Raw genomic sequence first — 15268 nt, 5'->3', positions numbered from 1 at the left:
TTGGATATCACACAAGAAAAAAAGATGATTGTAATGCAAGTCATAAGCGAACAGATATCATCCGGAGGCGCGTAAATGGGAGCCATATGTGCGTGAGACAAGATCTAATGTAAATCGTAAAAGGTAAAACATGTAATGGGGGTAAAGCTCGTCTCAGTTTTGTGTTATCACCACAGCATGCGATCTCCGGCACATCACTGTCCGTTGTTCTTCTTCCAACGGAGTAACTCCGCAAGACTAGGGAGACTACAGCCAGACTTCAGGAATTCGTGAGCTAGCAGTTCTTCTGCAGTGGCGCGACTGCGAACGTCGACACACAGACACTGGCTGAGGAAGGATTTAAGTTCCTTGCTCAACTTTTCGGGTTTCTTTAGGCGGGGAGTGCCATTGGTAGCAATAAGATATAGAGCTTTAAGCGGTTCCTCGTTCAGGTAGGGGGGCTCTGACTCAATCATCTCGATAGCCATAATTCCTAGTGACCAGCAGTCGACTTTAGGTCCATATTCCTTCTGTTTGACAACTTCTGGGGCCATCCAGTACGGCGTCCCAACCATCGTTGCACGCTTGCTCTTTGATTCAGTAAGTTTAGCACAGAATCCAAAGTCAGCTACAATTCTTTGTTAGCGTGATATTGGATTGTTCGATACATGGGGGTTACTTACTAATCTTTACATGACCAGCGCGGTCAAGAAGGACATTATCACTCTTGATATCCCGGTGGATGATGTTTTGGCTATGTAGGTGTGCCAGTCCTTTGCAAGTCTATGGAGATGATTAGTATAATCCACGTGTATTTTAATGTCTTAACGTGCTTAGTAGTATCAACATACCTCTGAACAAATGGTAGCGATCTGATCTTCCTGGATTACAGGGTTGTTGTCAATGACATCTGTGAGAGCACCGCCCTCCATGAATTCCATAACAACCCAAAGCTCATTGCTTTGCTCTTGCAAGAATGAGTCGAGAAAGTTGACAATATTGGCATGCTGACTGTCTTTCATCACAATGATCTCGTTGACAATAAGCTCCTTTCGTGGCTGACTACGCAGATCCATTTGTTTGATTGCAACCTGAGTTCGAGGTCCATATTGGCGGTACAGTTCGCGTGCAACTGGAGAAACAGCATGTTCTTTAACACGCGCGACATACACAGATCCAGAAGCACCTTGTCCAATCTTGCGTTGCTTACTGTAAGATTCGTTGGGATTGTCTTTAGAGACGACGGACCTAAGTCGATCCATGACTTCGTTCTCAGACATTGCTGACATGCGAACTTCCCTCTGTCGGGGCTCAGCTTTCTTAGTTAGGGCAGCTTCAGCTTGACGGACACCATCGGGAACGTTCTTATTAGTTGCCTGCTTGTTCGCAATATTCAGAGGCTTCACTGGCTGCACGGGAGCAGGAAGTTTGCTGGGTGGTGGGCCCTGAGCCTGCTGTTTGGTACCATTGTTCTGAGCGCGCGCCGCAGAGGACTGTGCTCGCGGATCATGCGCAGGGTAACGCGAACTGGGAGAAGATTGGTCTGACCCTGGAGCGCGCGCAATTCCGGGGCCGTTAGCCGATCCGTACTCCCCCGGCCGTTGGCCCTGGTTGGAGCTAGTCGGAGGAGCTGGTGCTGGACGCTGAGCAGTGAGCTGGCGTGCAGAGTCTTGTCGAGCTGAGCTAGGAGCCTGCGGGGCGGGACGGCTTGGTTTATAGCGCTCGTTCATCGACGGATCAGCGCCATAGCCGCCAAGCTCCTGTTTAGCCAGAGGGACGCGAGTCTTTGGAAGTGAGGAGTTATACGCTTCTTGATCGAGCCTATTTTGCTCTTCTTCGCGTTGACGAGCACGGCGAGCTTCTTCCTCCATGCGTCGACGCTCCTGGTCCGCCATCTCCTTCATCCTCTCCAGCTGTTGCTGCTGTTCCAAAGCACGATCTGATTCTGACTTGCTGTGCGCCTGCGAGGGTGATGAACCAGGGGAGCGATTGGAGTGGCCGCTGTCTAGGCGTTGGGATGGGGCTGGTGGTGGCGGTCTTGGGGGAGCAATAGAACTGCCAACCGTATTGCTGTTGTAAGGTTTTGGTTGCTGGTTTGACAGGGGAGAGGCTAATCCGGCGGAATACTGTGGGTTTTGTTCGCGCATCTTTATATCGGAGTAAAACTGGAGAACTTCGATGACGGCCTGGGGGTTCTTCTTATAGTCTTCTTTGGTAATAGCCGATGCAGTTAGCAGCTTCTCCCATTCAGGCGGCAATCCCACAAAGGCGCCTGTCCTCGGGTCGAAACCGACGTGAACACGGTGACTGAAATTGGTCGGATTGCTTACGCCTCCCATTCCCGGGCAGCGCTCGTAGATCTTGTCAATCCAGTCATAGATCTCGTCATCACTCTTAACCTCACAGGTAATGCTCTTGGTTGGCACGTCGCGTGTAATCAGAGCAGCCTTAGAGGTGGCATCTTTCTGATTGGCCAGACGAATAACTTCGAAGGCCATCCGAGTGTCTTCGGAACGGGAGACAGCGGTGACGGTCTGAAGCGGGATAGATAAGACTACCCTACCCGTCTCATTCTTCAAAAAGTCTAATCGGGACTCTCGAAGCATCAAATATCGCTGGTTCCAGGTAGCCAGAAATTTGTCTTCCTTGCAACGAACATACCCTTCTTTGATGACGGCTACCCCTCCTTGTCCCGACTGGTTGGTTTTTGTTTGTGTAAGAGACGTGGTGCTAGTATTCGGGAATAATGACAAGTTGGCTGACCCTGGTGTACTGGGGGAGTCTAGGCTCATTTGGCTGAAGGAGGCGACCGTATTTGAGGAGTTAGCAGGCAAATTTAGCTTCGGACGCTCAGCTAGTGGTCGCGGTGCTGGCCCAGGATTCATGAACTGATCGGGAGAGTACATCCTGAGTGTCACCGTCAGTCACCGTTCAAAGGTCCCAATGTCTCTTGGATTATAAAAAAAAATAGGACAAATGCCATCAGTGTATTCCGTAGCAGATTCACAAATGGCTGCTGGGCAGTAGTGATAGAGAAAGCAACACCGACTTACTTTCCATAAGTTGAGACGAGAAGCGCACGGGCTCCAGGTAGATAACTTCTTACTTCACAGCGGGTACGAGGGGTATCCGTTTATGGTTCGGTTATTTCGTTAGTTACTGTATATTGTCAGAACTGAATGGAGCCCAACTTCAAACAAGGCTGGCGCTTCAAGCCCCATGAGTCCCAAACCTAAAAGGTCTGGTGTGCAGAATCCGCGAATCCTACAGCAGCAATGAGTCGATCCGCCAACAAAACAGTAGGGTAGACCTCAGTCGAGATGGGAGGAGCATTGCCAGTATTTTTTCTTCTTTATTTTTATTGATAGTTCGAATAAGAGAGACCTTACCTGACAATACCTTTTGGCTTTTGAAAACAGAAAGGTCTCCTCGCACCAGCGAGTATGACTGAGCGCAAAGGTCTCGGGGTACCTTGACCCTTCAGAACGCGGTGAGAAGACTCACCAATGCAACAGTGACAATAATAAAGGACCTATGCTCACTGAGACAAGGGACTGTCCTGCAGGAAAATAGTAAAAAGAACAAGAATTTGCAATATTAACAATGCATAGGAAAGAAGAGAAAGGCGAGGAATAGAGAGAAAACGAAGTACCAGGGGAGGGACGGGAATCCAAGGAGAACAGGGAGGGGGGGAGGAAGGAAAGGGAAATTGTAACTGAGGTTTCAACTAACAGCGGGAACCCATCGCAAGTCAAGGGGCGCGGCACTTGTCACAGGAAAAGCGCTCAGACTTCGAGAGCGGTCACGGTTGCAAAGAGCGCTCTAGGATCTAGTAAGCTATTACTATTAAAATGGTTCTACTTTGATATGTTCATTTACTCTCCTTTGCATTCTTGCTTTAGCTGGATATTGAACATGATACAGGGGCTCCTCATAATTGAAAGAATACATTTGTAACACTAGTACTTTATTTCTACCGGAGTTCACATCATATCCAGCGCCCCTTAATTAACAACCAAAGGTTAGTTTCTTAGAGGTTTCAGGTATCCATGAGGAAGATGATATAGAGGGTTCGGATCGAAGGTGGAACGGCCACGTTCAAAACTTTGACCTTTGTATTAAGTGAGAAAAGGTTGTACCAGGAGGAGAATTAAGTGTTTTTCTCTGACAAAAAGATAGAGTAGGCTGCGGTAAGTGGCGCAGAGTTATTGCTACCCAAATAATGCGCTATAGGTGGACTGACAGAGTAAATCACATAAATAACGAGTTTGGACCAGAAAACTACCAATTTCCCTGATGAAAAAGATGACTACCATGTAAACTAAAATGTGACTGGTTGGAGCATGCAGCAATCTCACGGGGCTTGCCCCCTAACTCAAGCAATTAGTAGGCATTGAAGCACTTTCATGAACAATCGTGCACGGAAGATAACCCGAGTTGGGCCCATAGAGCATCTATGTTTGTTCAAATATCCTGCCACTGTTGGATGTATCCAATCGCTCGCCCTCAAATCAATCACACCTGGTCTTGTCCAAAAGAGATAATGTCGACCCACGGGTTGTCGTTCCATAGATCCAAGAACTTGGGCGGTCCACTCGACTGATACAAGCAACCTCCGCCTTTCTCTCTTTCGTAAACTATAATTTATAGAATACCACCAACTAAAGAGTAATCAGCCATACGCATGACACATTCCGCACTATAGCAGCGATAAGGCCATATAGACTGTCCACCAGGCAACATTGAGATGGTTTTGCTCCAAGTGGGACCTCCCGGAGAAGTCGTTTCCTGGCAGTAGATGGTAAAGTAAATAAACTCTCAGGATAAGTTTTCATAATAATAGATCGAAAATATGGATGATCCTCTGTCGGTTCATCATGGTTCTTCACCGAAGGGGTAGTTAAATTTAAGCAGCCCATTCAGACCGCCAACCCATCCATCATGCGCCTCACCACCCATAATTCTCCTCATTACACATGGCACTCCTCCTTGCCATTCGTTCTTGCCATGCCGCATCTCTTCATTCCATACCCGGACCTCCATACCGACTGCCATTCCCTGACCCATGTTGACCCCGTCAATACTCATCTCTAATTCACGACCCCGATTCTTCTCACTCAATTTCAGCGTAATCGGCGTGCTGGATGGTAGAACCACAGGCCGGAAACTCAGACTCCGGGCGCAGATTGGGGTTAGTAGAACCGAAGGTACCAGGGGATGAACAATACTTCCACCACTACTCAAGCTGTATGCGGTACTACCCGTGGGCGTCGAGATGATGATCCCATCCGCTACTGCCTCTGTAAGGAATCGCCCTCCGACATAAACATTCACCACCGCAAGATGCGGTTCCTTGCCACGATGGAGGAGCACTTCGTTCAATACATACACTCCCTGGCTGCTCAATCTACTCTGCATAGAAGTTGACCTTCGGTCTTGCTGAACAGGTCTCCCATCAGCGGTGAAAAGGCCCACTTTTAAGCGGTTCCGCATCAAGATGCGAGCTCCGCGACTCGAGCCCATTGATTTCCCACGAACCGACGACCATCCCGTAGGGCCTGTCTCAAAATCCGCTTGATAATCCGTTGCAGTACACCTCGACGCTTCTAACATAGGAGCTCGATCCCCTACTCCCGCGCCGGACATGTATACCTCACGAAATGCGCGTTTGTACTCCTCGAACTTCCACTCGCTTAAAAACCCCAGCGTACCCATGCTGAATGAAAGCACGGGGGGTACATTGTAACATGTAGCGAATAAGGAAGAGGCATGCAAAATAGTTCCATCCCCACCAAGAGTAACCGTAAGGTCCGCCTTACTATGTAGCGCCGAGGCTAGCCTGTCCAATGGAGCTGAGTAGATAGGAAAAGGAAAGCTTGAATGAATTTCTTCGGCAGTCTTCGGCTCTAGGATCAGGGCGATAGATGGATATGTAGATGTTACATGACTAGACAAAAACTGTCAGTTAGCTTCTCCAAGGTGTTAAGACGGCTACCGTACTTCGCAAATTCAACCAGTGATTCCGTTACTGTTGGCACGCAGTCCTTTTTCACAACAAAGACATTTCGAGGGGGCGCTGGCCATTGAAGAGCAAGGAGATCGCCCTCCCAAGATTCTGGGACAAAGAATCAGTAAGACATAGTCTGATGTCGCATTATTTCTCATTATCTAGTGAGGGAGAAGCAGTTCTACAAATTTGTAGAGACGCACACCTTCGTATTTAGGTAATAGACGCTGAGGTAGTGTCTCTATATCTCTGATTTCACAGCGGCGAAGAGAAGACGAAAAGGGTCGCTTCCATGGTGTGTACTTTGTTATGCTAATCTTGGACCGAAATGGTTGCACCCGAAGAATAGTCGCTTGCATATTGAGTAAAGAATGAACAGCTTTTTAAACTAAGACTTGATGTAGAGATTAGCGCTGTAAACGGCGGCTATTTTCATTGTTCGGATATAAGCTCACCTGTACTTCTCCTTTCATCTTCCGAGCTCAACTCCTGTAGGACAACCCTGATCTAAAGCATGGAATCATTCCCGGAAGACATATATTTATTAAACCTTGAATTTTTCTTGCCGATCCCGTAAAGGTAGAAGGGAAGAAAGACCCTGTAAATCAACAACTGTCGCTCCAGATCTTTGATGGGGCGAAGGATAATCCCTAACTTAAGAGCCTGACCGCCCTGAGAGCTTGACGTATGAGGACGTCATTAAATCGGCAGGTGCCTTGCCTACTAGTACTACTAGTAGTACTAGTATCGGACGTCTTGGCTCTCGGGTTGGCAAGATCCCAATCATTGCGGTCAGGCGTTATCCCGTACCTAGCACCTTAGCTCCTACATACCATCCATTCACTTCATCCTATATACCTTATATATAGGATATCCTCTGGTCTTTCTGTTTTGCTTCGCGGCCCTGGGCATGGCCTGAACTGATAGACATCAAACTGAAAAATTTCCTTGGGATTCTTCAAGTTGATCTTTCGCTCGAGTACGAGACTGCCTTTCCTTATATGCAACCGCTCGACTAATTTCCGGTTGCGTGATCCTCAGGTTAAGAATAAATTTACACCGTAACAAAGCGTCTCATCTACCAACTCAACAGAATCCGGTACTCTTTTGGCCACTAGCAATCCAACATGACGGGTGACCCTTGCCCTGAGCCTCACCAGCGAAAAGAGAATTCAACCTGGCAACGTATAGGAAGCATAGATCAAACCTCTCGAACTCACAATGACATGGAACCACGGCTTAAACATGGGATCCCAATGCAAGTGCTTCGATCCCTCTTGCTTGCAACATGGTTCAACTGCTGTTGTGTCGCCATTCTAGTGACTCAGGTGCTCGGTGCTCCTCTCTATCTAATAAGCAAGGATTATTATTATGCATACATGGCATACACGAAGCAGTCCTTCGGGCTGGTCATCACAGCTCTTACACAATGGGGCTGTCCGACATTTGTTAGAGTTAGTGGCGATAAGAGTGTGCAAGGCCAAATTCACCTGACAGAAGATGGCCGGTTGAAAACTGAATTTCCGGAGCGCTTGGTTTTGATTGCTAATCACCAGGTTTATACCGATTGGATTTACTTGTGGTGGGTCGCGTATACGAACATTATGCATGGCCGCATTTTCATCATCCTCAAAGAGTCTCTCAAGTACATCCCGATTGTCGGTCAAGGTATGACATTTTACGGCTTTATTTTCATGGCTCGCAAATGGCTATCCGACAAACCCCGGCTACAGCATCGTTTGGAGAAGTTGAAAACCCGGCATTCAGGCTCCAAGTCAGAATCGTCTGAATATGACCCCATGTGGCTGTTAATCTTTCCTGAAGGGACGAATTTGTCAATTAATACCAAGAGGCGTAGTGATGAGTATGGCCAAAAGCAAGGGTTTCCACCTCTAAGGCACGAGGTTCTCCCGCGGTCGACCGGCCTCTTTTTTTGCCTACAACAATTGAGGGGCACGGTTGATTGGGTGTACGACTGCACCGTAGCCTACGAAGGACCTCCGTAAGTCCCTATGAATGTCAAATTGTCTTTTGGGTGGGAAGCGGGAGGGGAAGGGGGAGCAAAAAAAAAAATTCCACGACTAACTTCTGAGGTAGAAAAGGAAGCTATCCCGATAAATACTTCACGCTCCGATCAACATATCTTCAGGGAAGACCCCCGACATCCGTTAATATGTACTGGCGACGATTTTCTGTATCAGACATACCATTAGATGACCAGAAGGAATTCGATGCCTGGCTCAGGGCCCGGTGGACGGAAAAGGACCAGCTGCTTGATGAATACTTCGAGACGGGAAGATTTCCATCTGATTTAGGGGGCTTTGTTCACAACGTGGGCGTTTCCGAAAGTCTAAAAGCTGCCGCCGCTGCTGGATACGTGGAAGTATTTGTTAGACTGAGACATTGGAGTGAAGTCGGGCGTATATTTATGGTATTAATTGGCGCTGCTCTTCTGTGCAAAGTACCAAAACTCTTGGGTTTTTGACAAGCAAGAGTTTACCTTTTATAGTTCTTAAAATTAGCTATTCTTACTACGATTATGAGAGATGCGTTTAGTGGATGATAGTATTCGAAAAGAGATTCACTTTCCCTCCCCCAATCTGCTCTGACGTATGATGTATGTTAATAATCCAAGTTTACCCGTTTTCTTTCATTCATTTGATTGCAGGAATCATAAACTAATCATTGATTGAAAATGTTGACTACTTGGTAGAGTTAAGATATCGCAGCCACATGTGGCGGTGGAACTCCAGCCTCAGCACGGGCTCCAGCCTCAGGTTCCGACCCTGTCAATCTACCCGCACCAAGTCGAGGGCAACACTGCCGGTTTTGTCGTCTCGAGTTGCTGCTAATTCAAGAACGCTCTTCCTGCTCGGGGTCTCAGCAGGAGGACGTGTTTCTCATTTTCACTGGCAATCGTTTCATATAGTACGATCATGAGCTGAACCTTGCAACAATCCCTACTCTAGACATCCACCACACCTTCCGTGTCTCATCGACTTCCAAAGGAACACCTTTCATGCGCCATGGCGTCCCTACGAAGTGATCACACCAATGGCATAAATGGCGAAACACATTCCACTGTTAAATCATTGGCGAACTTTCGTTTTTCGGACATTCCTTCTGCCATTGATATTCCTGCATCTACCCTGGACAGCGAGGTCGAGGTCAGTCTGGAAGGTCTTCCGGACGATCCTACGGAGCTTTGCACTCTATTAGAGAATGAAAAAGCCGCAAAAAATTTCTGGGTTATTATCGCGCTCGCTTATGCCAAACAGAAGCAAATCGACCATGCTATCGACATCCTCAACAAAGGGTTGGCATCGGTCGCTCATGGAGCGACGAAAGAGAAGCTCGGCTTGCTGGGCTGGGTATGCTGGTTGCTTATGTTGAAGAGCCGACAAGCGCCCCGAGTTGCACCCGAAGGAGAATTGTATGCTGAAGCTAAAACAAAGGACCATTACCTACAGCTGGCGACGTCGACATTAAATGAGGCATCTCGCCTGAACCCAGCTTTCCCACCCCTATTTCTAGCCCGCGGAGTGTTGTCCCTTTTGCGCGCATCGTTGCATCCCCCGAGGCCAGCTCGTCCTGGTACAGTTGACACGTCCGAGCGAGTTGAGTCTCTTAGACAGGCTCTTAAATGCTTCGAGGAGTCGTCAAAAGCCTTCGGGGGTAGAAATGTGATGGCAATTCTTGGTCGCGCAAGGGCACAGTACATGCTTGGAAGATATGCAGAGGCACTGGAGGGTTACCAGAGAGTTTTAATGAAGATGCCTAGTTTAACAGACCCTGATCCTCGCATTGGTATTGGGTGCTGCCTGTGGCACCTGGGCTTTAAAGACCAGGCGAAAGCTGCGTGGGAACGAGCTTTGGCATTGGTACGTGGATCCTGCAATACTATCCTTTTACACCACATGCTGATCGTGTACGTGCTCTATAGAACCCTGACTCCAAAGTTGCCAATATTCTACTCGCCGTCTACTACCTCTATGATAGTTCCCGACACGCCACGACAGATCCTGCGTTTGGCTCCTTGTATAAGGTGGCCATGACCCAGTACACACAAAAAGCTTTCAAGTTGGATAAAGAATACCCCATGACTGGCGCCTTGTTTGGGGGTTATTTTCTTTTGAGGAAGTCTTACTCTACTGTCGAAACCTTAGCCCGCAAAGCGATCGAGCACACGGACGTGATGCAAATAGCTAGCGATGGTTGGTTTCTGCTCGGTCGTAAGGCGCATTACGAGGGCGACCTTCCTCGTGCTGCAGAATTCTATAATCGCTCTGATCAAGCTCGTGGTGGCGGTGATAAGGGGTATTTGCCTGCCAGGTTCGGCACGGTACAGATGCAAGTTTTTAATAAAGATTACGATGGTGCCAAATTTCGACTGGAGAAGATTATACAGCAAACCAAGAACCCAGAATGCATGATACTGCTCGGTGCGCTTTATGCAGAGGAGGTCTTTGCGACCGAGAAAATTGGTAGCAGAGAAGACAAGTCAGCCGAAGCCAAAAAGGCAATCAGTCTTCTAGAATCGGTTCGCGCCCTCTGGAAGGATGAAGGCAAGAAACTCCCACCGGATGAGTCAGTTCTGGTGTATTTGGCCCGCTTGTATGAGCGTACAGCCCCTGAGAAGAGCATGCTGTGCCTGTCTCAGCTCGAGGAATTGCAGCTGGCAGCGATTATTGAGGATGAATATCCAGAAGGCCTTGAAAATCGGGAGCAGGCCAAAGCTACTCTTCGGGTAAACCTACCGCCTCAGCTTCTCAGCAATATGGGTTGCTTTTTGTACCAGGCTGAGAAGGTAGACCAAGCGCGAACTATGTTTGAAACGGCGTTGAATGCCTGCGTACGGTCACAGGAGAAAGAAAGCGAGCATGACACGGATGCCCTGGTCACGACCATCAGTTATAATCTCGGACGAACATACGAGGCCTCCGACATGTCGGAAGAAGCAAAGAAGGTGTATGAAGGTCTCCTGGAACGCCACTGTGATTATACGGAAGCCAGCGCTAGGTTGACATATATTGCCCTACGGCAGAGCCCCACGGATGAAGGCCCCAAAAGGATGGCCAAGCTGTACGAAGCAGATTCGACGAATCTTGAGGTCCGTGCTCTGTTCGGCTGGTACCTCAGCAAGTCTAAGAAACGTGTTGCAAATCTGGCCGAGGACCAGGAGCAACGTCATTACAAGCATACCCTGCAATACTTCGACAAACACGACCGCTACTCGTTGACTGGGATGGGTAATGTCCACCTCATGACAGCACGCGATATGCGCCGTGAGACCGATCAGGAGAAAGAGAAGCGCCGTAAGATGTACGAGCGGGCAGTGGAATTCTTCGACAAAGCTCTTCAGCTAGATCCTCAGAATGCTTATGCGGCTCAGGGTATTGCCATTGCTCTGGTAGATGCTAAGAAGGACTACAGCACTGCAGTGCACATATTTTCCAAGATTCGGGACACCTTGAGAGACTCTAGTGTCTACCTAAACCTTGGGCATGTATACGCGGAACTACGGCAGCATGCGCGATCTATCGAACATTACGAGGCCGCGCTATCGAAAGACCGTGCTCGTGATGCGCAAATTCTAGCATGCTTAGGCCGAGTATGGCTGTTGAAAGGGAAGCAAGAGATGAGCTTGTCGGCTATGAAGACTGCCCTGGATTATGCACGACGAGCGCATTCTGTCGCGCCATCCCAGGTGCATCTAGAATTTAATGTGGCGTTTGTACAAAATCAGATCGCCTCTCTGGCATACAGTCTACCGGAGACGCAGAAGACTGTGCAAGATGTGCAGGATGCCTCTGATGGTCTTCGTGAGGCGGTCGAATCTTTCGGACGCATTTCACAGGCGAAGAACCCTCCTTACCCAGCGGGGGCCTTGGAACAGCGAGCTAACATGGGCAAGACAATCATCAAACAGCTCGAACGAGCCCTCCAGAGTCAGAAGGAGTACGAAGAAAAGAATGCGGCTAAACTTCAGCAGGCTCGCGAGGCTCGTGAAGCCGAGATCCGCCGGCGCGAGGAGGAAGTTCGCAAGGCGCAAGAGGCAGAGCGCGAGCGCAAACAGCGAATTGCAGAGGAACGGCAGCGAATGGTGGAGGAAGCACAGCGATTAGCGGAGCAGCGGGCGGAGGAGGAACGCGCGCGAGAGGAAGCGGAGTTAACAACGGAATCGGATACAGGCGCTAAGGTGAAACGTAAGAAGAAATCATCTTCGACGAAACGCAAGAAGAAGCGGGCAGAGGACGACTTCATCAGTGACGGCGAATCACCGACCAGGGCTGGAAGCTCAGACCCAGAAAGCGAGGGTGAAGCGGCCCCCAAGAAACGGCGGCGACTGGAACGTCGGTCGGGCGGAAAAACGCAGAGCAAGTATAAGAGCAGTGAACTGGTGGTGGATTCCGATGAGGAGGACGGGGCCGAAGCCGCCACGACACCGGCGGCGGAATCAGATCACGACCAGGAGATGGTTGATACCGGTGCAGATGAAGATGGGGAAAACGTAATTCAACGGCGCCGAGCGAAAGCGAATCGTCGGATTGCTGACGACGAAGAAGAGGAGGAGGAGGAGGAGGAGGAAGAAGAAAAGAACCAGCCCAGAACGATGACAGTATCAGAGAATGGGGACGATGGTGCAGATGATTTGTTCAGCGACAACGCGGGCGTTAATGATGCTTCGATGGAAGAGTGAAGATATGCTAAGGCAGCATTCTGCTCCTCCGTTACTTTGTAGTGTATGTCTTCTGCTACGCTTTTACTTTATTCTGTATCAAGAGGATCCAGGCGTTGGGAGAATTGAAGGCAAACCTGGGACATGTTTATAAGCAGTATTGGAATGAACAATCTGATTTCCTCCCTATTAATTACAGAATATCAGGAGATTGAGGCTCTATTGATTTTCAACGTATAGTACAACCAGGCTACCTAATCTCAAGGCACATGGGTATTCGAGATTGATGTACGGGGGTATTATGATTTATAATTCGAACAAAAGCAAGCAAGTATAACCTCTTGGAGAAGCCAAGGGCCTTTGCTCCCTGTCCTTCAGAGTAACTAGCCTAGTAATTAATAAAATTGCCTCGTCAGCATCACTAGAGCGAAGTCTAGACACAAGCGATCGTCAGGAGGCCGAACGATGGAGAACATGTGAGACACGCTAAATAGAAGATGGTCTATAGAGCCAGCCAGGACAGAGGAAGGGAGGGAGAGAGGGGGGGGGAAATAAAAAATAAAATAAACTAATAATAATTAAGGCTGGGAAGAGACGGGTTGCCTGTAAGGTTCGTGTCTGAGACAGTAGTGTGGCACTTTTCTTTTTTCAGATCGGGTACAGGATAGATACGGAGGTATGTACTCTGTACATACATATAAAAGAGTAGTAGTAGTTGACACGAGATTTCAGATTTGGTGCTTTTGTGAATATAACCTAATTAAGGATGCTCGGAATTCATGTATGAGATACGAGGAGTGGGAGCTCAAGTCAAGAAAAAAACAAGTGACGGTAGCTGATCAAGCAAAAAGAATAGCAAATATCATTACTAGTTGTAGATAGAAAGAAAAGCTTGCCATCCCGCAGAGTTAATGCACGCAGGCATACAGGCACAGGAACGCTGCCTGGCGGTGTGATCAGCAAGCAGATATGACGTGGATATGTATAGTGTAAATTTAGACAAGATAGGAGGCAATCGTACAAGGTATCGGTATAGGTAAATACACACCTCATACCAGATACAAATGTGGACAAGAGGAATTAGTGCTCTGTAGTAGAATTACCACAAAGAAATCCAGAGGGCTTTGATATTGTACTCTCTACTCTGTACCATGATGAAATAAAATACGTATGGATCGATATTAAACTGCGAGAGCACATGCCACCTTTGACCCGAGGCATGCCTGCTTATAATTGATGCTGTGGGATCAAACCCTCGAGGCTCAAGCCCTAAAGCAGTTCCGTCTAAGTCCCTCCCCCGACCCAACCAACATACTGGTTCATCGCATCTGCATATTATTGACCAACCACTCCCGAGCCGACTAGGGCAAACTAACCTCGTGTAATTTAGGCTATACGTATCCTATACGGCTATCCCAGGGTAGTACTACGTACAACAGTCCACTGTAAGGCGTGTTTACCACCCTTCTGGATATGACACTACTGGCGCTAGCCATCGCAATAGACCTGACCACGGCCATCCTATTCATTCCATGGACAGATGCACTACAGATTGGGGTTTCGGTCAAACACACTAGTATGCAGACAAGTTAAGGACATAGCAGGCAAATAAGTAGATAATTTGGGGAAGAGGGTCTTGATTTTTACTTTTCTCGGGGAAAAAAGAAAAGGGAATAATAAAACTAATAATAATAATGATAATATCCCAATTCCCTGTACGACCGTATTAGAAACAAAAACAGCATTACTAACTCTTACCGGTACTACTACTCCGTAACTTGCTAACGCACTTGGATCCGCTCGGACAGGTACAGAGTTCAACCAGCAGGGAAGTTGGCCCATTAATGTCATTGTCTAGCGTCCTGACTAGACCCAGTGGAGAGACGTTGGAATGGGTCCGCGTCTTTAAGCGAATGATGATCCGGTGCCTGACAGTCCGACTGTATTGCTGGGTACTTCTTCCTTTCCTCGGAACTTCTCAGTAAGACGAGTACCTGGAAAGTGGCTTATGCAGTAATACTAGTATACTGTATGACAGGTGTTTGAATTGTTATTCTTGCAAACACATACTCCGTACACGCAGCCAGTAAGAAGTTGAAAGTTTGAAGGGTGTTGGAGACCTCTGTGGAGGAAAAGGGAAGAGAAAGTCAGCATATCCTCCGCAGGTTGTTCTAAGTGTTTGGCGTACAATTAATTGTATGGCTTTATTAGATATGTATTTCTTGGCTCATATCTAGATGCTAGATAGATCATTGTGCCTATCCTTTATGATCTCCATGATGTAGTAGTAGTAGTAGTAGTAGTAGTAGTAGTAGGAGGAGGAGGAGGAGGAGGAGGAGGAGGAGGAGGAGGAGGAGGAGGTAGGATCCATTCCTATTTCTATCATCTCTATCTATCGTCACTAGTTGCCTATGTTTAATCTAACAAGCCTCAATTATCTACCGTCGATACTTACCCAACGGGAAGCACCGTGTGGAATCGCTCGTGGCTGACTGGCATAATTCTTTTCCGTTGCCAGTCTCACGATCACTTGCCTACAAGGAGCTGACAGAATATACTAGACTGGGTCTCCATCTGCAGTCCTTTCAGGATAACCCATGACA

At 48.0% G+C, this 15268-nt stretch overlaps 5 protein-coding genes across 5 annotated transcripts; 2 read left to right on the top strand and 3 right to left on the bottom strand.

The window, feature by feature from the left end:
* Positions 1–91: 91 nt before the first annotated feature.
* Positions 92–3192, bottom strand: BDV38DRAFT_216460 (serine/threonine protein kinase CLA4). The gene is made up of 4 exons (XM_032052717.1): positions 3033–3192; positions 831–2886; positions 663–762; positions 92–607 (listed from the first exon to the last, which is right to left on the bottom strand). The coding sequence occupies exons 2-4, from the start codon at positions 2883–2885 to the stop codon at positions 195–197; spliced, it is 2568 nt and encodes an 855-aa protein (XP_031908282.1). The 5' UTR covers position 2886; positions 3033–3192; the 3' UTR covers positions 92–194.
* Positions 3193–4167: 975 nt separating this feature from the next.
* Positions 4168–6732, bottom strand: BDV38DRAFT_262054 (NADH kinase POS5). Its single transcript, XM_032056063.1, has 4 exons — positions 6442–6732; positions 6192–6380; positions 5980–6094; positions 4168–5926 (listed from the first exon to the last, which is right to left on the bottom strand). Exons 2-4 carry the CDS (start codon positions 6343–6345, stop codon positions 4855–4857), a joined length of 1341 nt encoding a protein of 446 aa, XP_031908281.1. The 5' UTR covers positions 6346–6380; positions 6442–6732; the 3' UTR covers positions 4168–4854.
* A 381-nt stretch (positions 6733–7113) lies between these two features.
* Positions 7114–8471, top strand: BDV38DRAFT_287977 (lysophospholipid acyltransferase family protein; the record flags this gene model as incomplete). The annotated part of the gene is made up of 2 exons (XM_032060965.1): positions 7114–7988; positions 8084–8471. The coding sequence occupies 2 exons, from the start codon at positions 7114–7116 to the stop codon at positions 8469–8471; spliced, it is 1263 nt and encodes a 420-aa protein (XP_031908280.1).
* Positions 8472–9844: 1373 nt separating this feature from the next.
* BDV38DRAFT_262047 (putative RNA polymerase II transcription elongation factor (Ctr9)) lies at positions 9845–12875 on the top strand. The gene has a single exon (XM_032056061.1). It carries the CDS (start codon positions 10038–10040, stop codon positions 12684–12686), a length of 2649 nt encoding a protein of 882 aa, XP_031908279.1. The 5' UTR covers positions 9845–10037; the 3' UTR covers positions 12687–12875.
* A 527-nt stretch (positions 12876–13402) lies between these two features.
* Positions 13403–13728, bottom strand: BDV38DRAFT_262048 (uncharacterized protein). The gene has a single exon (XM_032056062.1). It carries the CDS (start codon positions 13716–13718, stop codon positions 13476–13478), a length of 243 nt encoding a protein of 80 aa, XP_031908278.1. The 5' UTR covers positions 13719–13728; the 3' UTR covers positions 13403–13475.
* Between the last annotated feature and the right edge of the window lie 1540 nt (positions 13729–15268).

This window comes from Aspergillus pseudotamarii (genome assembly GCF_009193445.1).
Source record: "Aspergillus pseudotamarii strain CBS 117625 unplaced genomic scaffold BDV38scaffold_88, whole genome shotgun sequence".
In the NCBI taxonomy this organism is placed as follows: Eukaryota; Fungi; Ascomycota; class Eurotiomycetes; order Eurotiales; family Aspergillaceae; genus Aspergillus; species Aspergillus pseudotamarii.
Note: the sequence above shows the minus strand (reverse complement) of the source record. Positions and strands in the feature narration are given on the sequence as shown.